Raw genomic sequence first — 26,758 nt, 5'->3', positions numbered from 1 at the left:
GCTCTGAAATAGAGTGACACTGAAGTGTTATACAATGCTTTTTTAGCTTTTGTCACCTTGGAAACAGCTAAAGGTAAGCCAATAAAAGAGACCAGTGTCCACACTAGGGAGTTATATTAGTGTAACAATGTAACAGAGAAAATCATTCATGAAAGATAATACATATTTCTATAGTTAGGGAAATAACTTTCAAAACATAAATGGACTGTAAATATGAAATGTAAGTAATGTTAATCTGTGGCTCTGGCTCCGCAACCACTGTATTGGACTTTGAACAAGTAGCCAATCTTACAATGCCAAGTGTCTGCTATCTTTATGCTTCTATACCAGTTTTGCCCGACAACAAAAAGACAAAAAAATACAGATCCAATGTAAAGCCAGTTACCCCATCCATTGTTATGACCAAAGCTGAACTGGGAGTGTAACTGTAGTGATTTACAACTTCATACCATATTGATGTTGCATTTTGATGCTACACTTAATGCATTAAAACCAGACTTAACCACCCACGTACTTAGATTGAAAGGTGTAAACTGACTTCAAGCTCAAAAGGTTTCATTCCTTCCACTCCTAAGGGTCACTCACAAGAAAAGTGAGCGCCAACTGTACTGCATATTCTGAACAGTATAATGAGTTGCAAATGGCAGCTGCACTCCTCTAAGCAGCAGCATCAGAAAACAAGCTTCAGGCCTGGTGTATAGCACCATTATTGTCTGTGGGGATGTTAGATGGTGCCTGCACCAACTTTTTAGATTGTATTTCCACTGTTAACTTTGGTTAAAATTTCCCAGACCCAGTTCCCCCTTACACTGCTTTAAAACATGTTAGACTTGATAGGAATTGAGGTTATTTTTCACATCAGTACGATAGCTGAAGAATCTCTCTGCTGCTGCCTTTCTGAAGCATTCTGTGTCAGTCTGCAACTGGTTTCATATCTGGATAAGATGTAAGTTCTTAAAAGTGGGGGAAAGGCACCCAGGGCACCTAGAGGCTTTTCAAAGTGAAACATACTATCTATACTTTAAATTATTAGTGTCAAATCTGGAGAGGAATTCAATTCCTTTAAGCATTTCCAAAACACTTGTCATGTGATACCCATGTTGTGGGAAAAACTTTGGGTAAGATATGCTGAAAAATAAATAGAACCATCTAATTTGTTCTATTCAGGCTTAAAAGTAAGTGATAGTAGTCAATCCACATTGGTATATGAATATTTGCTTTGTATGCGTATGCGATCAATGGAAGGAAGACATTTCTACCCACTGTTCAGCCTCATCTAACAAACTGAAAAGGTAAAGTATATACAACACCAAGAACCAAATACTTTCAGATCTAAAGTATAATGAACTGCAGATGATAGCCACCTTGTATCACTACTTGCTGCAAGGTAAATTCCCCAAGCTAAGCTTCTCCCCTGTATTAATTACTTTGTTACACCACACCAATTCCTCAGTTGGAAGCATAGGGCTTCTCCTGGGTGGGTCCTTGATTTGCCTCAAAATCACCTTCCACAAAAATAACCCTCAGTATCTTTATCTAGCTGATATTGTGGTAATGGCTAGGTAAACAGGAATGACAGCCACCATATTTTGTGATGGAGCAAACCCAAAGAGAGGAAATGACCTTCCTCAACTGCAATTTAAACCTCTTTTTGGAGCATAAAGAGGAGTGGGTGCAAACACTAACAATCCTGTTTCATATCCATGATTGATGACAAATTAAAATATTCACATTTCAATTCTTATCTCTGATACTGTAACGGAGTGCTCAAAAGCATAGGATATACAGTCAGATCTAAGTATTAAACCGTTCCCATCATAAAATACAGGAAAATTTATAGCAGCGTTATGTTCCCAGCACGCCGCGTGTGAGCACATGAAGATTTAAGTCGCTTGTTTACAGGCGGTGCAGTCTTAAACTCAGTCCTACTTCCTCAGCAGGGACACAACGTGAAATTTCTGAAGTGAGCTCAATAGGACTATGCACCTTTCAAATTTTGCACTACTATCGAAGCGACCCGATTTTTTTGTTGTTTGTTTTTAACATACAAGTCACCACAACGGCAGCAGTTACGCTAACAGATTAGCTGCCGATTTCCCGGTTGGATTTCTTCCGAAGCCCGATAGCTAACGTATCACGTGAAGTTCCGCACTCGGCTGGCGATCGCAGCAGCTCGGTTCCCCTGAGAGAAAACTCCTGCAAGTCTTCTTTGCCCGGCAGCCGCTTCAACAAACTGAAGCTAAAGCAGGTGGCGAGCTCACGACGTGCCTGAGGAGCAGCGGCGGAGACAGACCCGGTGGCAGGTGTCACAGCAGGTCACAGGGATCGCAGCAGGTCACAGGGATCTCCTTAACCGCCTCCCCCCCTCCCCGCTCCTCACCGCAGGCGCGACGCCGGGCCTTGAACCGCCGCCCTCCAGCGAGCCGTTCCCGCCCCTTCTCCCGGTAGGGGGAAAACAGCCGGTCGCCGGAGAAGGACGGCGGCGGGGGGGACGGCGGGGAGACCTCCGCGGAGAAGCCGGCGGTAGCGCTGAGGGGAAGGAAGAAGCGCGGTGCTCCTCAGAGCCGCCGCCTGAGGCGGCGCGCGCCCCGCGTCTTCCCGCCGCTGCCGCCTGAGGTGGCGCGCGCGCCCTCCGCGCGCGGGCACCGCCCCCCGCGCCTCTCCCGCCTGAGCCGAATTTAAAACTGCGTTACTCGCCCTCGCGCAAAGCACTAACGCGGGTGGGTCCCGCGCGCCTTCTCCCCTTTTACCGCCCGGCAGCCAATAACAAAGCCGCTTCGTTCTCCTCTCTGCCAATCGGGGCGCGGTTTATTGCTGGCTGGGAGAAGCGCTCGGTGTGCGCGCCCGCCCGCTGTGGAGCTGGGTCCCTGGCGCGGCGCGGGGCAGGCGAGTCCTTCTTCTTCCCCTCCTCCTCCTCCGCCCCCGCCCCTTCTCCCCGCGCTTTGTTGGTGCCTCTCCGGGAGGCTCGGCGGCGATGCCCGAGTTCCTGTCGGATCCGTCGGTGCTGACCAAGGAGAAGCTGAAGAGCGAGCTGATCGCTAACAATGTGAGCCTGCCGGGCGGCGAGCAGCGCAAGGACGTCTACGTGCAGCTCTACCTGCAGCACCTCACCGCCCGCAACCCGCCCGCCGCCGCCGCCCAGCCCGACTTCTCCAGCGACGAGGAACGGGAGCCCACCCCTCTCGGCGCCAGGAACCGCGGAGCCGCCGCCGGGAGGGTGAGTAACCGCCGCTCCGGGACGCCCCCCCCCCCCCTCGCCCGCGCTCCCTCAGCTTCCCGGCGGCCTCGGGCCCGTTTTCCCGCCCGAACGGGTCCGTCCGCCCCCCCCCCCCCCCCCCCCCCCCCCCCCCCGCCTGCCGGCCGCGGCTCCGGCTCCCTCTCGCCTTAACTTGAGGCCCGGCTCGGCTCGGCTCGGCCCGAGGGCGCGATCGGTCCCCATCGCCTGGGGTGGAGGGACCGGGGGTGGGCGCGTTGCCAGGCGGCCGCCCCGCACCGGGAGGAGGCGAGCTGGGAACCGCGGGGGTCGGTGCTGGGCAGCCGCCGGCTTCGACTCCCGCCTGGGAGCTTCTCAGCTGGGGAGGGGCAGCGCGATCGCGAGTGGAGCGTGAGGCAGCACCCCCCCCTCCGACCATAAACTGGGAAGCCGTGACTTTAATTTGGCGGTCGGTCTCGTAAGTGAGGTACTCGGGTGTCGGAGGGGTAAAGCGAGAGAAGCTCCGCACGAGGCTGCAACTTACTTTGGAACGACGACTCCCATCAGCTGTCCTGGTTGTACTGAAGCAACGCTGCTCTCTGTAAATACCTCCAGATGAAGGGACGAAGCTGTGAAGGAGCAGCTTGTTTGTTTTGTTTAACGAAGTGGACTGTTTAGTACGAAGAGGGTCTGCTTAATGTAGCTGTCTCTCTCGTACCTCTAAGCATATGTTTTATCGCAGAGTGCCTCTGCTGCACCTTCGGTTGCTCCACTGTTGCTTGCTTAGACAGACTTTCTTTTATCACGTAAGGAAAGAGGGGGGGAGCTGATGCCGTTTGGAGTTTTTGCCTTTGGGAAAATGTGATTTCCTTTTTAATTTTTTAATAAGTGGTCTGTAAATTTGCAAGTGTGGAGAAAGCAGTCTTTTAAGTCATAGTTCTAAGCTGTCTGGTCTCCCGTAAAGGCTCGTGTAATGATTGCCAGCTACCGGAGTTGTAATGTGTGTGATATTACAAGTATTTAATTGTATCTGAAATAGTACTTTCAAAGCTCGTTTGTAAAGGAGAGCGCAGAGAAGGAGACTCCTTTGAAGGTCTTTCATATTTTAACCTTTAAAAAACCCCAACAAACAGTTCTTGAATTAAGAAACTGAAAACTGCATCTAAAAGAGGAGGAGATTTCTAACCAAATTATTTACCTCTCTTTAACATCTGTCTAATTCAAATACTTCACTGGCATTCACTGGAGAAACTTTACAGTGAACCAGACACTTCTCTGTGGTCTGCCAGTAACATTCGTTAAGGTGCTTTTGAGTAAAATAGGATGAGCTTGAATCTGACGTGTTTCCCGCTTGCGGGAGAAGGAAAGTCTCATGACAGCTAAAGCTCCTAGATCTGATTTTTCCTTTCCCTTCCACAGTGCTTAAGCTTAAACAATTATGGGTGACTCTCTTGATGTTTACAGAATGGGTGGTACTCCTACACTTCTGTTAACAATGTTTGGAAGGCTCTCCTATTTCTGCTAGTCTTGTGTATTAATATCAGAGCACTATATGATCATAACTTCCAAAACTGAAGCAAATATTCTAGTGACACATGCTTGGATTTGGGTCCATTGTGCTTCTCCCGCCCCCCCCAAAAAAAAAAAAAAAAATCTTGGTTGATGTATGCTTGTTGTCTGCTTGGTGCAGCTTAGGTAGTTCTGCAACTGCTTGTGGCGTGGGTAGCTGTTGTCCCTTTTCGTGCCTTCTGGCATAAGGGTGCTTCTCTGGTCAGCTCTCCTTCCAAAAGAGTAACATACGGGTCTCCAGAGTGACTTGCCCCCAAAACAGGTGGAAGGGGGAGGCAGAGTGAAGGAAGTCTGACATCCAGGGGAGTGGGATTCTGATGTGGAAACAAAGTGAAATATCTTGATAAGATTAAGAGAGGACAGGAGGGAAAGCAGTCAGACCTCTGAAAGAGAAGAAACTAGAAATAAGGGGCAAAGGGAGGAAGCTGAGACTGCAAGGCATTACAGGAAGGAGGAATAAAATAAAGGAATCCCATATTTCCTGTAAGTCACTTGGTAGGCTCCAGAAACAAAGGTGGATTCAGCAACCTCTGTCTTTTACTCCTCTGTGTACCTTCATTGTTTTATCTTGGGTATTGCTTTTATGGGTATATTTAAAAGGACCAGAAAACAATTTGCACTGGGTGTGTAAGGAAACAAAAGTACTTTATAACATGTACTGGTATAATAACATGGCTCTTTTCTGTTACTGGGTTGAGATCTGAGTAACAAAATTGCAATGCTTTATTAGTTCCATTTTAATGTGTATTACAGGTCTTGGAAATTGTAGTATCGGTTTATATACATTGCGGGGGGTGTTGTAAACTCGCTATTTCAAACTTTTAGACAATCAACTACTTAATATGTTTCTAGAACACCAAAATACTTGACTGTATTACAAAGCTATTTGGAGTGCTCTATTTTTCTGTATTTCCTGCATCACTCTAAAAATTTGAATACTGCTTAACTTGAAAGTTGCAAAAGTCTTCAATCCAGATGACTCAGTCAAGGCTAGTATTAACTTGTAAAAAGATTTGGAAGAGGGTTTACATGGGTTTGCTTTTTGGAGGGTTCTGTCCCACTGTGCTTTCTGCTATTCCTTATTTTTTGGTATTTCTTTGGATATAGCTTAATATTCTAAAAAGCAAACAAACAAAAAAAAACCAAACAAAAAAAACAACCCCCAAAAAACCCCAAACCAAAAAAGCTCCCAAAGCCCAGCAACAACAATCAATCAAAAAACCAAACTGATTTGGGAGTGAAGACTCCCTCTCACTCTTGGGGTAGATGAATGAATGCCAGATGCATAGAGGGAGAGGTAGAAAAGGGGCAGAATCATTCTTGGAGGAAAGAAACGGGTACTTTGGAATAGAGAAGAGCAACACAGGTGAGAGATGTCACCTCTTTCTTCCCGAGTTTGTGTTTATTCAGTAGTAATACTGGCGCAACAGTTGCGAGTGCTTAACTTTGTGTGTGCCTGCCTGCTGAAGTCCAAGTGCCTTGCGCGAGTGAGCAATCCTCTGGGTTGCTCGACTCCCGTGAAAGGATTGGGATGGCAGCCAAAAAGCAGTCTGCCCTTACTTTACGGGCGTAGGCTGTCGAGGGTGCACAAAATGTATTGTTTAATACGGCTTTTACTGTGGAAAACGTATCGTAGCCGGGATACCCCGTTGGCCCGAATAACGGGCGGTCCTGACTTGTAAATCCCTGCAGTGACCGAGTGGTGGCGGAGCCTTCCCCCGTCCCTGTGGGAAGAGCAGAGGGGTGCGACCGACACCCCCTCTCCCCGAGCCTGCGGTGTGTGTGCCCGTGTGGAGGGGCTGGGGGGGCTCGATTTGAGGGAGTGCTCCTGTTATGTTCGAATCGATGCCTCACTTGATCTGTCAGCTGACTTGCGGATGCCGAAGCAGGGGAGAGCAGTGTGTTTCTCAAAATGGATATGAGAAACAAGTTCAAAGGAGTATTCCGAATATCCGTGTTGCAGTCATTGAACAGGCAGGAAAGCTAAACCAGGTCCCTTGATACTGACAGTTAGTGTTTTGACGTTGCTGTAGTCATTAGTAATTTTAAACTGCCTACACTGTCATTTTAGTGCTCTTTTTGCCGAAGTTCTGGGCATTTGGTAATGCATTGAGGCGCACGTCTTCCATTGATAAAAGCTGTGCAGCGATGAGACAAAACCTCATAGTTTTAATTCTACTACAAATTGTGTCTTTTAAATCCATCGCTCTTCCAGCACTCACTTCCAGAGCTCACTTTGGCTATGTACTCTTACCAGGAGAGGAAAAACTTTTAAAATCATGCTTGTTTGGGCCTCAGTCTGATAATATTGTCTGGAGGAGCCAGCTTCTCCAGCTCTACTAATGTTTTTGAGCAACTTTTTTTTTTTTTCCTAAGCCTATTTAGCATAGTGGTACATGAGGACAGTGGCTGGTATGTGAGACACCTTTTTGCTGCAGGGGGAACCATCTGCATCTGGATGCTCCTGGTCCTGGTTAGTTATGGGCTGAATATCAGGACAGATAGCTCAAAGGAAAAATAACTATGAAATAGCATTTTTTGCCTCTTTAGGAGCATTGTTTTAAAGCACATACCAAAAATATCATCTTGACACTGTTGCCAAACAGGAGCTTTTCAGAGCTCAGAATGTGTAGGGTTTTATGACTTAGCTTATTGGTGCATTTCGTGTTCTGGAAGAATCTGTTCTAAAACACACTGAGTGATGGTTTTGACCTTTAAAGTGATGATTTGAAAAAGATTGGTCAGATGTCTCCTCCTCGCGTCTGTTAATGAAGGTATAATGAGAGCATCTGGACCTGAAAGGCCTGTTTGAAAGGTTATAGAAGAGACCTGTCAGGTAAAGAAGTTTCTTTGTTTTAATCAAGTAGCCAAGTAAATGAAGAGCTAGCTTCAGCTCTTTGTGGTCAGAATGGTGTGGTAGTGATAATATCTGTAGCTGAGGTAACTGTAAGGTTTCAAGCCCTTCCCTATTGGAAAAGGGAAGGTAATAGTAAAACTGGTAGTTCATGAAGGTTAGGAGTATGGAAGGTAAAACTGTACACTCCAATATGTGAGAGAATGTGAAGCATATATGCTACCCGGTGAAGGAAGAGAATCTGTTCAGTGTTTCCTATGTGGCTGTGTCTCTTAATTATGATGTGCTGTACCAGTGTGACCCAGAATACCGATTAACACCTTTGTGGCCTTTTAAATAGCACTCATCTGCTGTCTGGGTGACAGCTGTGGGCAGTAGGGGTGAGGTGACTGAGTAATTCCCACTGCAGTGAGAAGTCCTGCCATGCTGTTCTGCACCTTCAGACTTTCTGCAGTTCTACACTCATGGACTAGGGAGATATGCTTGTTAAGAGTGCTGGTGTAATAATGGTGGTTATAGTTAAATAAAATAATCCCATTGAAGTAATTTTTGTCTAGCAGTGCATGTCAATTGTTCAGCAGGGACACATACACAAGCCAGATCTCCAGGTCAGCATTCAGCTGATTGAGCCATGAGACCATCTGTTAGTTTGGTTTCTTGATTTGTTTTTTGTTGTGAATTTTTACTCTTTCACTTAGGTTCTCTGGAAACAACTCTTCATTATGCAGCATTTGTCTGTTTTCAGAGTGGGTACATTGCCTTCACTGAGTAACATGGAATTTAGTGTCTGGGGGGTGGAGGAGGTGGAAGGGTTGAGTAGTCCCCAGTCTTATAATTTAGGACTGTTACCACACATAGGCTTGGAAATTCTAAATCTGGCACCTTTTTAACTAAGGTTAAAAGGTAAAGAATTCTTAAAGTTGCATGTATCAGTATCTCTGAATTACTGCTGCATAATTTCCTTTCCATTGTTTATTTTGTCTGTCCTGTAGCTTTTGGTAAATATTGTCTCGAGGTGTTTGAGGTTAAAAAGTTCAGTAGGACTTGGTTTAAAAAAAAAAATAATTCTACTGCAGGAAATGTTTGTGTATGATAAAATAAAAAGTGCAAGGGGACTAGAGACCTCTGTATTTCACAGTATAAGTCTATTATTTAGACTTAGCATGTGCAGTTCCTTATCTCCCCCTCCCCTAAGAGAAATACAGTTATTTGTTACCAGAGAGGACACTGTACAAACTGGAAAATTAAAGACCATTCTGTTGGTGTGGTTTGGGCTTTCTTAGCCTGTCTTAACCTCATTCAGAGAAATAGTAAAGAAGCCCTGAGCCTTTCTGCTTGTAGTCATGAAGCTGCACCTGTTTGGGATTAAAGACCTTGAATGTCCTAATGTAGGTGCCATTTGACTTGGGATTTTAAAATGCTTCTTTTGGTGATGTCCCATAGTTGTCTGTTATATTATTTAATGGCTTCTTCAAGATGTTACATATGGTTGTCTTTGGTGGAGTAGTGCTAGAACTAGTAAAGGTACCCATAAAGATTGTCTGATAAATTGGTCTGTAGCTGATGGACTTCTATTCAGCAGGAATGCCAAAGATGAAGTAAGGGATAGCTTCCAGGTCTGAATTCTCATCACTTGCATTTGCTGCTCCTCTTATTAGTGAAAGAAGGTGAAAGCTTTTTGCTGTTGAGAGATGACACTCTGAGAAGACAAACTTCTCTTATGCTCTTGTTTTCCTGTGGCCCTAGAACGAGAATGCTATGTGGGAGACCCATGCTTATAATTCACTTCGGTACTTGTTTGAAGGGTTGGGTCCTAGTTAATCTGAAACTGAGCCTGACAGATACCACTACCAAATTGCCACCTCTTTGGTGTGAACAAATCTGTATCAAGTGAAGTATGCAGATCCTCTTCCATCTTCTGTTTCCTAGAAAATGGCAATGACTAGAAATATTTTTTTAATGCTGCCAGCTGTGGATGGAATGAAAAGATCTTCAGATAAGGATTTATTGGTTTGTTGCAAGAATATTTTCATTACGTGCAAAGGGGTCAGCTGCACCACCTTACTTCAGCAAATCCTGGTGTTTGCCACAATTTCATTTTAAGCACTTCACCTCTGCACCACAGTAAGACAACTTCAACTTTACTAATGTCCACCGGACCAGGGAAATGTGGGTGTGGGGTTTTTTTGTTTGTTTTGTTTTAATTTGCAATGATAAACTTTAAAGCTAGCTCTTTTGATCTGTCTCACAGGCTAGTCCCATGGATAAGTTGTGACGATGCATAGAAAGTATAGTGGTGCTTTATAATAGTAGTGATAATTAAAGCTAATGTTGTTGCTGAGGTTAATGCTGTCGTACCACAGCCAAGGTAGGGAAGAAATTCTTCTTTCCTGCCTGATGCTTCTAGGTATGGATCTTATGGTCCAGTGAGTGGTTAAATGGCAGCTTTCTACTTGTACAAGTGACATAATTTGCTTCTGCTTTAAGGAGAGTAGTTACTCAAAAGTAAAGGTTGAAGACCTCACAAAACACAAGGTAATCAATGCATCTGGCCATATTATTGAAGAACACAGATTACCTTCAACTTTTCATCCTCTCCCTGCTCTTTTTCTCTGCTGAAACTGACTATTCTGATGGTCTCAATGTGTGGTAATACTGCAGGAAAAAGTGAAATAGTACCTGGAAGAAAAAAAGTACCAAAGATCCTATGAGATATGTAAGTTTACTTGTGTTAGAGGATGGTATTACACATCAGTTGCAGTTAGATTTCTGGTAGTTAAGATTTCTGTAAAATGTCTAGTAGGGTGCTGAGTAGTTCTTCTGGTGTATATTCTTATAGTGTCTTCTGTGGCCTCTAAGTGATACAAAGGCAGAGATACATTAAATTAGGTTTCCAGTTTATCTAAAGTGCCGTTGGAATGCTGATTTCCTGTGCCATGGTGGTAGTTTTCTTCTGAAATATGGAAGTAGCATCTTGGCATCTGCTTGGTGATGTGTGCAAACACCAGAGCTGTCAACAGTCTAAACAGATCCCAACAAGAAAACCCAGCATGTGTTTTGGAACTCTTTTCCACTGTTTGGACAGTTCAGTAGTCCAGAAAAAAAGGCACTGAATACAAATTTTTTGTTAATGTGATACCTAACTTGAAATAGTGTTATGAGCAACACATTCAAAAGTAAATACAAGTCTCCTATAGCTGCAGATTGGTTCTTTTTTGTGTACTAGATAAGTAGGCTCAGTTGCTTCAAAAACTAATTGGATTTTTATGTGATAAAGGAATAGAATTACTAATAAAGTGAGTTCTAAATCTGTCATTAATGAAATCTGCCACTTTAGTGATCCTGTCCTTTCTTCAGAATGCTTGGAGTCTATATCTTAGAAATAAGAAATAGCATGAGCTCTTGGAGATTCTATTGCTTTTCAGCAGCTGATTTTAAGTTCATCATGCTGGGATTTTCACAATCCAAGAGTTAGAGGAAAATAATTTAATTGGGGAGTCAGTTATATTTGGGAAATCCTCATACAGTCCCTGTTTAGCTTTAAAATATTAAGACACTTGAGGCAAGACCAAGCTTGCATGCAGACCAGTATTAACTGACATTAATGGCTAGGTAGATAATGTTGACTCTTACCAGTCATCCTATAGCCTTTTAGTACTATTTTACTAAATACAACAAGAAAAAAAACCCTGTTAACTGTGAGTGAGTGTTATAACATATTTGTATTTGGAATTTTAGTTTTTGGTAAGTACCAGAAAACCCAGATAGGCCTTCTGGGCAACCAAGTTGAGAAACATGTGAAGTGTAGAAGTTGTATCTGTTTATATCCTACAATTTTGAGATACAGATATGACTTACTTCAAAGCACTATCAAGATTTTTCTTAGTTGAGAGCAAGCAGATCCTAAGCATATTTTTTTCTGTCTTACCTCCTTACTCTCTTGCAGATCTTGGAGCTTGAAATGTCTATTGTAGTAACAAAGGCTTCCCAAGTTGAACAAATGTTATGATCACTCTGTTTGGATATAGTGGAAACTGCTAATTTAGGAGTAGCATCTTGGCAGATTATTTTGATAACCATCTGTATGTGGTGGTGGTGTGTTGCCAACTGTTCGAGTAGTGTTGCCAGAGTTGGGTTTAGGATTTGTTAGAGCTACAGTAGCAGAGGCCTAAGCAGACAGGCAGGATTTTGAAAATTTGAGGGTGTTTCTGGTTTTGCCTTTCCTGCACTTGCTTTGTAACATTCTGTAATCTTACAGAGAACACCAGGATAAGTGGGAGTGGGGATTTGGGGAACTTGGTTGAGAGGGTGTAGATACTGAAGAACTTGTTCCATGTCATTAGAGGAAGAAGCGTTGACCTACTAGGTAGAAGAAAAATGTGAAGAAATGCCAATGGAACATAAATATTTGTAGCTTAGTATAGTGATGGTGAAACAGCTAGAAGCTTACCTCTCCAGTCATAGGAAAGAAATCCTCTCCTGTTGTATACTTAGAACTTCAAATTAAAACACAGGATCAGAATAATGAGTAAGAATTTTTATTTTTTTTTACTATAAAGGAGGCTTGTAATGGGTAATTCCTTATGTAAGTACGAAACTTGTGCATGTTTGTTTAGTAGGTGTAAATGTTTGAGGTGTTTCACATAGGCTTTAGTGGTGGTGATGGGGGAGAATATAATTACTATTCCTGGTTTTGTATATTTGTATATTAGAATGGTTCAGGATTCTAATATATTCCTGTTACCTTAGAAGAAAAAAAGATGTGTTCTGTATTAATTGGCAACACTGTCTCTTGTTTCTCCCTTGCACACTCACAGAAGGCCACAAAGAAAACTGACAAACCCAGGCCAGAGGAGAAGGATGACCTAGATATAACAGAGATGAGTAATGAAGATCTTCAAGAGCAACTTGTAAAGTATGGACTAAACCCTGGCCCAATTGTAGGTAGGTCAACTGAACTAGCAAATATTCATCTGTTCAACATATTTCTCACTAAGCCTTGGTTCTGAGTGCTGAGCTTCTCTGATACAGTTACTTACTAAGTTTAGTACCAATACTCTTGCAATCCTACTTCCCACTTAATATGCTTTCATTGAACTATTTACATTGGGAAGACTTGAGCCACTGCAGTGTAGGCAAGTCCACAGTTTGTTCCTCTTGTGTTCTAGGCCAGCTGGAGATGTTGAACTTCTGCTCTGAAGCTGTGTATCCATTAGTTAAAGTTCAGTGCTGGGGTAGTTAGGTCTTCTGATACAGAGGTTGAGATCTGGGGCCTGCTTAAATAGAAAACACATCTTACATAATAACCTCATAGCATTGAGAGCAGAATGAGAACAGAGAACTTCCCCTTCCCTAGAGCATTTCCTACTCACTGCATTGTGCAATAATGTTTTCCTTTACTAATATTTTTTCTGGCTCCTTGAACCTAGCGTTCTATCCTGCATGTTAACGTATCTCAGGAGAAGTCCTGACCTCAGTTTAATCTTCTGCCTTGGGCACTCATCTGTGATGTGGGATCAAAGCTCTTTGCCTTTCAGATTGCACACTAAGCCAATGGCAAAGGACTTCGATTTCACAACTCTTCAAAAAAGAGATGGTTGCCTGTAGCGTGCTGAGCCTTTTGTGGAATGTCCTTGAAATCCTGGGTGGATGGAAGTGTCAGTGATGGAGCCTGGAGTCCCATGTGTATTCAAAGTCATGCATAATATTTTCTGCTAGCTGTTTCTGTATGCCTTCCCATTCAACCTATTCCTCTTGGATAGTGCTCAAATCTTCTGAAAAATTCAAGTACCTATGTAGTCCACTGGAAAGATGTTCAAATTTGGTCTAAGTAAAAGCCTTAGTTCTGCATTCTGTTTCTTGTGAGAGTCTGCCACTTCTTTTTAAGGGTGGCTTCCTCTTATCTGAAGTCTTCTAAGGTTAGACTTTTCTGCAGCTAACGGCTCAGGTACCAGTTACCCTCTACAGATTTTTGCCAGCACAGTCCTGACATGGAAGTATGTGCTAGCCTTCATACAATTTAGTTTTAAATGGCTGTCTCCCTAGATCAAGCGAGCCAACCTGAGGGCTAGGTGCAGCAAACAGAAGTTCTGTTGTTGCTGCTTACTTGCACCACCTCTGATCCTTATTGGACTGAATTTGCCAACAGGGCAAAGGTTAAACTAAGGGGGAAAGAGTGCTAGTTCCAGGGTAAAGGGATTAAGAGGATAATAGTGGAATATGCATGGAAGCTGTTGCTCCTGCAATATCAATCTCCCTAAATTTTCTGGGAGGGCATAACAACTTGTATATTGCCCCATATGAAACAAAGCACCTAAGAAACAGGTAAGTTCCCTTTTTATAGGTAAATGGTTGTAACTTTCAGTGTGCTAAGAGGTCTAAGTTTATCTTAAGAATTCTCTTAAACCAAAAAGAAGCCTTAGAGGTAGAGTTATATACCTAGAGGTGTATGCTTTGGGCCATACAGATGGATTAAAAATAAAAAACACGCTTTCAGAGATTCCCAAGGGATATATAACAGCTGAGTTCTAGCAATCAAGTCAGGAAAGATGAAAACTGTATCTTTAGCATGTATCCTTCCTTGTTACAGCTACTACTAGGAAACTTTATGAGAAAAAACTGTTGAAACTGATGGAGCAAGATCCAGAACTGAAGGCAGCTGTACCTCTCCCAGTGATTTCTTCAACTGCTGAGAACACCAGACAGAATGGAAATAATGATTCTGACCAGTACAGTGACAATGAAGAAGGTAAGACTTGAGGAACTTGCCTGTGAACTATTCAAATTATACATCAGTAATACTTGCAGTAGAAGAAATACCTAGAGGGCATAATCTTCCTGGTAGGTAAGGCTTTAAGATACTGCTCTAGACCATGCAAGTCATGTACTTGATCATGCAGTACTACCACAGTGATCCAGGTGCCTATTCTGGGAAGGGAAATTTTTTGCTACCAAACTGTTCCCTTTTGTCCATTTTCCCCAGATTGGAGCCTGTAAATCTGATAGGTAGGAGAACTGCATATTAAGTATTCCAATGTTCTTTGCACTTCATCTTTAAGTGCAAGTGCAATTTTGTCTTACAGTGCTCACAGTAGTTATTTGCTGTGGGATAGCATATGAATGTTATTTACTAAAATTCTGTACTTTTTGTTTAATGTCTCTCATATATGACTCAATCCCTTTTATGCTCTGTTCCTTATGGACTTAGTTTGGGGTGGCTTGATTGATTGGTCTTGGGTGTGGGTTTTGCGGTTTTAATATCAATTTTATATCAAAAAAGTACAGGAGTGGGGGAAGTGGAACCTAAAACACACCATCATACATCTTAGCAAAAGTAAAAACAGTGTAGGCTTTAAAGAGTGTCTTGAGTGGAATGTTAGAAGATACTTATTTTCTGTGGTTTGGTTTTGGGAGTGGGGTTTTTTTTGTTTTTACAGGAACTTCCATGGAGTTAGGACAGAAAGGGTTGAAATACAAGGGAGATCCATCGAGTCCCTAGTTGTATGCTTGGGCTTGTGTTTGAACTTTAATCTCTTGCACTTTTGGGGGGAAAGGGATGTTAGAGATTTATTTATTTATTTTTAGGGCAGCTAAGAGCCCAGTCACAACTGACAGCTATCTCCTTATTCTTACATATGCTTCATCTAATTACCAAACTGTTCAAACATGGGGGTGGGGACGGGACCAAAACCAAACAGACACTTCCCTCTGTCAAAAAAAAGTTTCTATAAATAAACTCTAAATATGTTGGTGTAATGCTATTAGAATTTTAGAAAGGGGGTAGAAATAATACATCCTCTTACTGGTAAGATGACTGCTAACCACTCACCCTTTGGCATCAAAAAGGAGTTTATATAAAAGGGCCTGTTTTAAAGGAAACAAAACTAACAGCCTAAACAATGTTGAAAAGCTTCAATACCCTTACTACAATCAATAGTATAATGGTATTTTGGTTAAAATAATTGCAACTTGATACCAGTTTCTAAGAGGAATTGTTGGTCAAAGCATAATTGAAATGTAAGATTTTTAGGACAAAACTGAAGTACTTGGGTCAGTGGTTTAAAATAGTTTCTAAGGCTATTCTTCAAAAGTCTTTGTTCTTCTACAGTCAATGGAGAAACTTACCTGTATCTCACAACTTTTTAAGGAAATGGTAACTTATAACAAAGTTATGTTGCCTCTTAAAATGAATTTTTATTAAAATACAATTGATTTAAACTAGTACAACAACCAGTATGTATTATAGAAACTAGTTCTATTAAAACCGGTTACAGATCCGAAGACTGAGCTGAGGCTTGAGAAGAGAGAACCATTGAAAGCCAGGACGAAGACTCCAGTAGCACTCAAACAAAAAAGAGTTGTTGAACACAACCAGGTATGTTTAATTTAGTGGCATCTGGAACAGCTGCTAACTGCAGGTGATGTGTTTACTAAACACCTTACTACTTTTAACATAATCACATTTGACTAAGTGGGCTATTTTTAAAAGTTCTTTCAGAAAGCCTGTTCTAATACAGCATGAAAATCTTGTGAATTAACTATAGCTGCTGGTTTTAGCCTGTCTGATAACATTCAAAATTATGGTCTCCTAAAAGCTGTTTGTCTGACTTGCCAGCTGCTGCAGCACCTCTTAGAGAAAAATAATAGGCAACTTTAACATGTTTAGTTCTGGAAACTTGACAGGTTTTTAAGTCAGATGGGCTGATGTCATCCTGTTGGATGTTTGTAAACAACTTGATTCATAAAAGGAGCAGTTTCTCAAAAAAAAATTTGGAAAAAGGTTGGGGTTTTTGGGTTTTGTGTTTGTTTTTTTAGAAATTGTTTTAAATATGTATACATACATCCTATTCCTATCTATCTGGCTTGATATCTATAGATACATGTATGTGTTTTGAATACATCTGTTTAATGGCTGTGGTTTAAATATAATACATGAAGTAATGTACTTCTGTTTACACCTATATTTATATATATAGAAGTGTGTTTTTGTGTGTACACACATGGACTAGCTATCTATATAATATTTTTTTCCTCAACTTTGCTTGTAGCAGCAGTACTAGAGTAGACATTAATGTGTTGGAAAGCTTCTCCTAAGAGGAAAAATAATAAATAACAAGTTTAAATCTTGCTGTATGTACCACTTGTCCTTTACTTATAAACAATATTAGTTCTATTGTCTTGGTGAAAGAGGGATTTTACAGAAGCACCTCATGTTTTCAGACTGCTGGCTGAATACTGGATTCAGTAGTTGGTGTCTGATCTGTCCCTGTGATGTGACAGTGTCACTAAATACCCTGTTCCACAGCTTAGGTTACTTAGGATCTTTACAGTGTTACTCATCTGAGCAATAACTAGTGGAGTTGTGCTACAGTAAAGGACTTGTATAGAAAACGTTCAGTGACTCAAAATCCGTCCTGTTAATAGCTTGATGTATTTTAGCAGATCAATGACTTTTCTCACTACTTACGCTGAATGCCAGATACTTCCTATTTAGGTAGTGTGTATGTATGTATAAACATGCTTTTACTATGGATGTCTTAAAGCAGGTAACATGCTGCTATGTGAGCTTGGGTAATACAACATAGTTATGGAGATCTGTAGGTAGTTCTGCTTATTTTTAATTGGATTTTTATGGTACAAGCTGAACAGATTTCACTTCTACAAATCAAAACACACACTTAGTTCAACACACAAAATATTCCTTAATTTATTTGGACAGCTCCTGCTCAATGGTCTTTATAATGGGCATCTGAATCTTGAGGTTCTTGTATTTAAGGTTTACTTTTTTCTAAATTGCTGTTCACCCAGAAATCCTTGCCAGCCTCAGTGTAACAGAGGTATTTAATTCAGCTATCAACAAACAAAGCTTCCTAGTTTTCAGGAACCCACTTACAGAATAAAAGGGAAGAGATACAGTGGTGTATTTTTGTGGCATTTCAAGTGATGAATGCTTACTCAATTTTTGGTCATCCAATTTCACTGTAATAACATTAGGTCCTTTCCATGTTTTGTCTTGCAATCTTTTATATGTGCAGTATAGATGCAATATATTGTTACCTGCATATTTTAATTACCAGTAGTTAATCAAAGGAATATCACTTAATCAAAAAATGATCTAATTTCAAAAGGATACCAAATTCTTTAGCAACTCACTCTCTAGCTTGTTAAACCTTTTACCTTTCAACTGCTGACTGCTGTATTTAAAACAAACAAACAAAAAACCCCAAACAAAAAAAACCCAACACCCAAAACCCCAAAAAACACCCCACTGACAAAAAATTACAGCCACTTGAAGCCAAGAACAACTCAATGTTTTTGGCTAGCAAATATGTCATATATTTTGCTGAGAACAAAAGTGGAAGGTGGGAAGATGTATTTTTTTTTTCTTTCCCTCTTTCTGTGAAATTGGATCTTAAGTTTGCAGCTACTGTGTCAAGTGATCATACTCATTCTGCAGAATTATATGCGGCTGTTGTGCAGTGTGTGGCATTGGCTCAAAGATTATGAGGCTCTGAAGAGTGGTGGGGCTGAACTGGTTGGTAGAGTGGTGTGAGCAGACTTATTAGTTGCTTCTAGGTCCTGTGCAGCACTAGTCTTAGTCCAGATATACACGGCTGAAAATATTGTCTGTCATTTGGCATGGATGGATGTTGCTGTTCTCTTAAGCAAAGAGTGTGAACAGATAGTCTTGAAGCAGGCTGGCACAAAAGAAATTGGGTGGGGAGGTTGAGCAGGCTTATGGGTCTTATCAGTCAGTTAGCAGTGGAGGGCTAGATGAATTTCAGCTTGGCTGTTTGTGCTTAATTGCCTCATCATAGTGAGCTGGAAAAGTTGGAAGAAAACCCTAATTTGAATGCCCCCCTCCAATCAGGTAGGTGAATATAGAATTAGAGTACAAAGCTGGGCCTAAAGCCTCACAGTAAATGGTGCTGAACAGAAACAGGCAGGCTAAACAAAGTAAATGTTAAGGTCTCCTAGCAGTGTAGAACTGCTCTCTCTCATTGAGACTTTGTGTAGTGACATTCTGCATGTGCTGTGTTCCCCTACTCCTCCCTGCATTTTTTTGACTACTTGTATAACTGGGCTTCTTAAAAATAAAACATGCAGTGTTGCAGCTGCTGGCATACAAATTTCATGTGGCATACACCCAATAAAAAACTTGGTAGGTGATAGCTGAGGTAAACTCATAATCTATAGCTTCACTGCTCATGATTAATACGACAGTTAAAAGCACATTCTGAATGGTACTTGTGTACCACACCATTGTTGCTTTCTCTGGTTACATGCAGGGTGTTGGTGTACCTAAAATGAGTCTTACATTCTGATAGGGTTTAATTAGTTCAGATATTTGTGGGATAAGCAGACAAGGTATGCTCAATTGACATTGAGGATGACTGTAACTGTAAACAACAATTTATTTATTTTTTTTTAAATTTTGTCTGTTGAATATGCTCTGCTGAAGTCTGGATGGGTCTCCTGCTGTTTTTTTTTCCTGGACTTTTCATGCAAGAAAAAAACTTGAAGCTTGGTACTTAAAACACATGACTGACAAGCATCTGAAGAACTAGGGAGAGAGGTGGTTACTTACTGAAGTACTTCTAACTCTTCATTAGAAGAAAACTAGTTCCTAGTCAAACAGCCTGGGGCAGGGGAGCTCTCTATTAGTAGGATGAGGGAATTGCCTTACTGCTTTCTTGAGTGGAACCACTCTGAAATTAGTGTTTTTCTCTAAGCTTCTAAGGAAGAACACCTCTCAAATGGAAAGTGTATAGGGGTGAGATGAGGAGCCATGAGTGAAGGTTGCAGGTTAAGCTTTTCTTAATAGGGAAGGGAAGCCAGTGTCTGGTGAATATATAAAGAGGGGTTAGGAGATCTTTCATCAGAAGTCTGTTTAAATTGAATATTGGAGACTTAGGCTGAAATCTACAACTCTATAAGAAACATCTGAACCTGTTTGGACTTGAGGTCTGTGCATAAATACACATCATTTGGCTTTTGGAAGTATTTCAGTGACTTTGGAGTAAAGCAAAATGCTTGTGCTCCCTCTGCTGGATATGTAGCAGCTGTAATACAGGATTTAAGAGTCATAAAGCTGCTCTGCTTATAGTTTCACTGGAGTAACTTTGAAGATACAAGTGGGGAATGGATAAGGGCATTATTAGACCTTTTTTTCCCCTCTTGATAAATAAATGCTTTCCAGCCTGCTCTCTTAACACATTGTTTTGGGGCTACTACTGTTCCAGTGAAGTTATGTCTGCTGTTAGACCTGTAACTGACAGTTGCACCAGTCTCTGTAACTTCCATCAGCACCGAGTGTAACTTCCAAAAACTTGGTAATACATCAATGCATGAGGTGTTAATGTGCAAAGATTTCAGTATTAACAAACTAATAATTTTTATTTTTAAACTTAACCAAATAAAAAGGAAAATCTTGTATATAATCTAGAAGAAGCAGACCCTCATCTCCCTTTCCCTCCAGGTCTATGTTTGGAATTAGTTTTGAGAAGGATTTTTTCTTTGAGCATAAAACTTGCAATAAGGCATGGGGAAGGGTCTGTGTTTATTAATGGCTATAAAAGTTTGGCACTTCATGTTGTTACTCAGATTTGTAAAGATCTGTGTCAGGCTTGATTGTTTAAACCTACTGTTGTGTGAAAACTGTGTGAGTTTCATCTCTGTATGTGGAAACTTCTAAGATTATAAAACATCTCCCCCCTGTGGCTGGAGATTAGTTCCTGTTGAAATGTAGGTGGCTGTGCCTGAACCGTTCCCATCTCTGCTTGAGAGAATAGACCCCTGTCTGGGTAGAGAACAAGGTGATGCTTTCTGCTTATGCTCATAGATTAATTTTTTTGTGTAGGCAGGTAAGGTAATGGGCCTGGAAGCTAGCATATCTGCTGTCCATGACTTGATGTAACTATTTGTAGCATTAGTTACTTCACTCTATTGCAGTGAGCAAATTACCAGTTTTTCCTGTTGTGCATTATCTAGTCAGTTCTGTATTTGAATAATAATGTGCTCTAACGTAAGTATTGTGGTCAACACTATAAATCTAGCTAGCTATTCATTATTGAATGTATTGGGATCCACTTTTATTTTTGATTGTAGATGCACTGCTTCTGGCGTATGCATGCTATTCTGCCTTTTGGTTGTGGGTATCCAATGTTGAGAGCTGGCTTTCATGCATTTGATCATGTGTTTGATGCTTGAATAGACCTATTCTCAAGATGGAGTTACTGAGACTGTCTGGACAAGTGGATCTTCAAAAAGTGGACCTCTGCAGGCATTTTCTAGGGAGTCTACAAGAGTGTCAAGAAGAACACCAAGGAAAAGGGTGATGAGAGGCTTTTTACAATAGACAAGCTTTTTTTTCTCGCTGTTAGGGTCCCAGTGGCTATTTTATTCAATTGTTTTCTTTTGTTTGTTTTAAACAAACAGGTGGAAGCTACAGCACAGTTGCCTGTAGATGATGCTGTAATATCAGAGAGTACTCCCATAGCTGAAACTATATTGACTGCAAGCAACGAGACCCTAGTAAATATGCTTAGTAAATTTGTTTAATAAATCATGCAAGTGGTATTTTTCTGTAATATATCTTTACTGACAGAATCATTCTGTTTTGAACAGATAAAAGACTGTTTTAAGGAAAGTAAGACTATTCAGTAGTCTTTGAAACCACATATTTAGTATCTGTATTGATACCCAATGCTGTTCACTTTGAAATGGGACTAGGTAGACACCTAGGTCCCATCTAATGTCTTTTTGGGGGGAGGGCTGAAAAGAACCACTTTAAAAGCTTAGATCTTTTCTTAATTTATTTAAGTACATGCAGAATATCTGCTTTTAAGTTTGGCTTTTCATGTGAACTAAATAGCTTTTATGTTTCTAAATGGCTTAAAAGAAACTACTTGGAATGATAAGCAATGTGTTTCCTGTACTTATTTCAGAGTATCTGTTACACAACTTTCTTAACTCCTAACATGCATATATTCAATGCACATAAAGGTTTTGTTGTTTGGTTCTGCCACCTTCCCCCCTTTTATTTTGTTTTTTTGGCTGATTCTGAGTTTGAACAATTTTGAATCTCGGCAGGTTGTCAATAGGGTGCCTGGAAATTTCAAGCACGCAGCTCCTACACTGTCAATCAGTGAACTCTCAGACATGCCCAGAAGAACACCAAAGCAACCACTGATGACAGCTGAAGTAAATAAATTAAAGCTTAGATTGCTCTTGCTTACTCTGTGAACAAGATCTTGTGTGTATGTGCTTACTGCTTAGTACAGAAGGGGTAGAGGAGATCGTTACCCAGGTAGCACTAGCCAAAATAAACTAGTGTTGTCACATGGCATAAAAGAGAGAATATAAACATATTTTTATCTTCCCCTTTAAGAGTTGGGATGGGGGTGTGTGTGTGTGTAAATCCTGCTTTTTTTTCTTTTTTTTTTTCTCTTTCTTTGTTTCCTAAGCCAAATATGTTTTGGTGTGTTATTTCTCCTTGTGCTGCTATTTTTCTGAACAAAATATAGAAATTTTTTTTCCTTTTAAATTCTTTGAATAGCTCAATGATAGAATTGGGTTTTCTACCTTTTGATCTTGTAAATTAGCCTGTCCTGAAAAAAACACAATGTGCCTTAATTTAGGGAATCAAATAATAGGATTACTATAGACCAAAAGCCTGAATTTAAAAAGCATCCGTAGATTCCTGTCGATTATCAAGAAAGAAAATGATTCTTTAATGTTAACCTATTCAAGCTGCTGAAATTATATACCTCTCGGAGAACTGTCTAAAGCACTTGCAAGTATATGTAATTATATTAATGTAGTACTGTAATATTGTAGAATTTTACATTACAAGATAATGCTTGGCTGAATTTAAATGGAGTTCATTGCTACGTGTAGTTACTGTAGATAAAACTTGTATTAACAACCGTGAAGCCTATTCTACCAAAGGGTCTGAGACTATGAAATGTGCTGCTTTACTTATTTATAATGTGACTGGAATGTAGACTTAGTTGACAAATAGAAGGTTGTGGGAAAACTTGTTCTGTTTCAAACTGCTGAAGTTTTTTTTCAGTTAGTATTTTACTGTACTGTGGCATTGTTTATTACAGCAAGAAGAGACAGATTGCCTACATCAGTGCTTTTTTAATCATGTTGGCCACAACCAATCCTGTGATCTGCTCAACACAGCCATGATAGAGGTGATGGTTAAATTTTTTTGATCATCTACATCATTGGCTGGCAGGTGTATTGTATTTATACAACGTATTCTTTATCTTAAAGGAAACTGAGGAGAGCACTGAATGCTTTAAGACGCCAAAAGTGACCAGACAGCTGCCACTAACAAAGGTTAAACTAACTTCTAAAACCCAAGAAGTAAACTTCTTGAATGTCACTGGGTGACTTGTTCATTCTTAAAATTGCACATGGTTATGGTCACTGAGATAGCTATGCAGGAGCTTTCTGTTTTGCAGTTTGTTAGGTCTATAACTTGTTTTGGTTTCCTAGGTGGCGGAGAGAACTCATACAGAAGAACGAAGAGTAGAAAGGGATATTCTTAAGGAAATGTTCCCTTATGAAGTCTCAACACCTACAGGAATTAGGTATTTCTAAGGTTTATGGGGGTTTGTTTCTTGTAAACCTGTTTAAGCTGAGAAGTATCCTTTGTTTATATTGGTAGATTTCTAAGGAACAGTTTTGCACTCTGGCTCAATGGCAGTCGAGATGACCACCTAGCTCTTCTGTTCTATATACATAGTTTTGTTAGCCAAAATAGCCTCTTTATTTAAATTTGGGGTGGGAGAACAGGGTAGTAGTATAGTAGGAATTATTACTGGAACTTCTGGACGTTATATGTAAAGGGCTTCTCTGTGGTAATGGCTCACAATATTTAAATTTTTGGCTAGATGCAACTGCTTTAGGCCTGCTGTTAAATTAAGAAAAGGTCTCCCAGCATATATTTGAGCTTTCTTTTTGAGAGCCAAAAAGAATTTTCAGATACCCTATTTTTTTCCTTTAAGTAGCAGTCCTGTTGTAGTCAAAGATTACTCTTGGTGTGAATAAGGATGGCACCTAGGAAGGGCTATTACACTTTTCTTTTTAACTTTGTATTTAAACAAAAATTGAAACAACCCTCTGGATAATTAAGCAATTCACAAAACTTTGTCCTGTTCAGAGACTAGGAGAAAAAGTTTCCTTATATTAAGATGTGGAATCAACTCCTGTGTTTCCAACACATTAATTATAGCTTCAATTTAAACTGCAGTTGCATAAAGTCTTACCATAAGGAGAATATATAGTACCAGTTACTACTACTGTGGTGTATCTGTTCTCTTGTTTTGAGGTCTTATCAGCATAGTTAAATCTATACCACTTTTTGAATAAAAATCATGCAGGTGTGCTCCTTCTATATAAGGACTTGGCAATGTATGTGGGTTTCTTAACCGTTACTGCTTTGTCTCTGGCTCTGTGATCAGCTTAGCCATCAGTAGATATTCTAATGGCCAGGGACAATATTAGGTTTAGAAATCCCAGTGGGGCTGCCTAAGTGATCATTAAAGATGCAAGCAGAGAGAGTTCCTAGAGTCTTATTGCCAGTTAGGATGCACTGATTATGTGGATAGGGTGAAGTGGCATTTGAGGGTTTTTTTAAGGGGTGTTTGTTTGAACACTGAATTATTAACTTTAAAAATAGTAATGATAGACATGTTAGAGTTTGAGACAGATATTTGAGGTACTGCATTTACTAGAAATAATTTTTAGTTCTTTAATTATACTAAAACTTTGCTGTATACCTTAGATTGCTCTTTTAAATATGCAATATTTTAAATTTTTTTTTTTTGGTATTAACAGTGCTAGCTGCCGTCGACCAATCAAAGGAGCTGCTAGCCGGCCTATAGAGCCCAGTGACTTCAGAATGGAGGAAAGTTACTCTAAGTATGCTCCAAAATATGGTACCTCAACTGACATCAAGTCGGAGAAGCCACCAACAAAAAAAGAACGCTCCATTCCCCTGTGGATAAAAGTTCTTCTCTTTGTTGTTGTTTCAGTCTTCTTGTTTTTGGTTTATCAGTCTATGGAAACTAATCAAGGAAATCCTTTCTCTAAATTTCTTATTATTGGCTCTCCGGGTGGTGCCAAATGAGTATCTTTCTGAAAGGCACACCCTATTGATCTCCTGTTTTTAATTGTAGAGATCTCTTCTGCCCTCTCATCGGCTCAAGGACTTCTTACAAATAATGTGATTGGATCCTGATAAATTGGATAAATGAAGAAAGATAATATTAAATGGACATCGGTAACTTTCTGGACTTTGGACTAGTAGGAGATCACTTTGCCATAGGAGTAACATTTTTTTAGATCTTTGAACTTTTTGTAGGCTTTATTTTTTTAATGTGGACATCTTTTAAATTCATTTTTGAGAAACTATATTTGTTTTTGCAAGAACTTGGAAGCTGAGAAGGGCAAAAATGTAGTAAAATGTGAAGCTGTGTTTTTAAAGCTTTTCCTTTGTACAGAAAAGAAGTTGTACTTTTGTCTCTATAAGATTATTGTGGAGGAGGATTTTAACACAGGTGATAAAGGGAAATGCATTTTTGTATGGATTTTTTCCAGTAACAATGTAACCGAATTTGATCCCTTTTAGGATGTTGGGAGAGTACAAGGACAACCTTTTCTGTAGATTTACTGTAACTTTTTAGTAAATGTAACTGTAAACCTGTTCGCATTTCTGTAAGAGTCTTAGTATCATATTAGTAACTCCATTTAAGCGTAACATCATTTAAATGTATCCCTTCATTTTAGTGCTTAGTGTTGTAAGAGCAGGATACGAATCTAATTGGCAAGGGATGTCTTAGAGGAACTTATTTATTAGTAATATGTGTGGAAGATTAAAATTGCATCAATATAATTTGCTACTAAAATACTTTTTTGGGTCAAGGTTGTTATCTGAAGTAGTCTAAATTCTGACTTTAGCAGTGGTCTTTTTTCTTTTTTAAAAAAAGCGAGGTCTTTCCAACACAGCTTTATGTGATTATCTTTGAATGTTCATGTAGAGAAGTATTCTCAAAACGTGAAAATTCCATATGAAGTTTTATTCTTGTATGAAGAGGGCATTGCTGCATTTTCTGCTACAGTTTCATCTTCTAAGGTGAGATTTACTACTTTCATGCAGTTGAATATTTTTCTTAGTGGAAGCATGCTGAAACACTCTATATTGTGTAACTTAGTTGAGCAGGCAGCTGACTTCACTACTACCAATGAAGAGTGATAAGCAACAATTTTTTAAAGTGAATGTATACATTTTGGTGTGCTTAAATCTGCAGCATACAGATGTTCAGTCTTACTGCTTGGTACAAGATTGCAATAAATCATACTACTTATTCTTAAAGTGCTACTTATAAAAAGCTGAGAACATTAGCTAATAGTCAATATCTTTTCACTCTAGGTACAATTATTGTGTAGACTATAGCTATGGGGAAGCTTTATTTTCCGTGAACTTTGGGACAAAAATGGTAATTTGTAGCAAAGCAATAGGTCTTTTTTTCTGTTAAGATTAATGTTTTTTTTTCCTTTTAATCTGCTTTTCTGAGTAATCCAAATAGCTAAACTTGTGTCCATCCTATAGAAAACTGTAACATAAGACATTCACTTTTGGTGTCAAAATGCAGAAAAATAAAAATGATTTTAATGTGTGTGGATTTTCCTTATCAAAATAAATGCATTGCTGAAAAGCAGCAAAAGCAAGACAACTGATGTATTAGTGGTGTCATTTTGTGCTGCTAAGTCTTCCATGTTTAAAAAAACAAAAAAATCTGATAGTAAAACCAGAGCAGTTCATGTCAACACTTGGTGGGAGGGATATTCATCATAGTTGCACTATAACAATAGTTTAAAACCATATTCCTTTAGCCTATGTTAGGCCTTTAATTTGGATGGGAGGAGAAGTTAGTCTTCATTTGCTTTTCAGTGCTTAAGGAACTTCCTTTTCACTTTGAATTATTTTTCACCCTGCTTTGCTATATGTTTTAACACGAAATATATCTTTCTCTTCTAGTTACATGAAATACTTTCAGTTGACCTCCTTCAGGGATACTGTTAGCATCAAAAAAAACCCAAACCAAACAAACAAACTCCAAACTGAA

General features: G+C 40.0%; 1 protein-coding gene across 6 annotated transcripts; it reads left to right on the top strand.

Moving 5' to 3' along the window:
- Positions 1-2,765: 2,765 nt before the first annotated feature.
- Positions 2,766-26,365, top strand: TMPO (thymopoietin). Of its 6 annotated transcripts, XM_069773227.1 has the most exons (11): positions 2,786-3,217; positions 12,434-12,560; positions 14,206-14,364; positions 15,890-15,990; positions 20,830-20,949; positions 21,054-21,149; positions 21,708-21,818; positions 22,727-22,816; positions 22,899-22,964; positions 23,124-23,218; positions 24,468-26,365. In XM_069773227.1, the coding sequence occupies exons 1-11, from the start codon at positions 2,975-2,977 to the stop codon at positions 24,757-24,759; spliced, it is 1,500 nt and encodes a 499-aa protein (XP_069629328.1). In that variant the 5' UTR covers positions 2,786-2,974; the 3' UTR covers positions 24,760-26,365. The 6 variants fall into 6 exon arrangements, with proteins under 6 accessions (XP_069629330.1, XP_069629332.1, XP_069629328.1 ...); XM_069773229.1 differs by lacking the exons at positions 20,830-20,949; positions 21,054-21,149 and having other exon boundaries at positions 2,766-3,217; XM_069773228.1 differs by lacking the exons at positions 22,727-22,816; positions 22,899-22,964 and having other exon boundaries at positions 2,796-3,217.
- The last annotated feature ends 393 nt before the right edge of the window (positions 26,366-26,758 follow it).

The sequence above is a fragment of the Haliaeetus albicilla genome, chromosome 28 (genome assembly GCF_947461875.1).
Source record: "Haliaeetus albicilla chromosome 28, bHalAlb1.1, whole genome shotgun sequence".
Taxonomy (NCBI): domain Eukaryota; kingdom Metazoa; phylum Chordata; class Aves; order Accipitriformes; family Accipitridae; genus Haliaeetus; species Haliaeetus albicilla.
The sequence above is the reverse complement of the archived record's forward strand: the minus strand, read 5'-3'. Positions and strand labels throughout refer to the sequence as shown.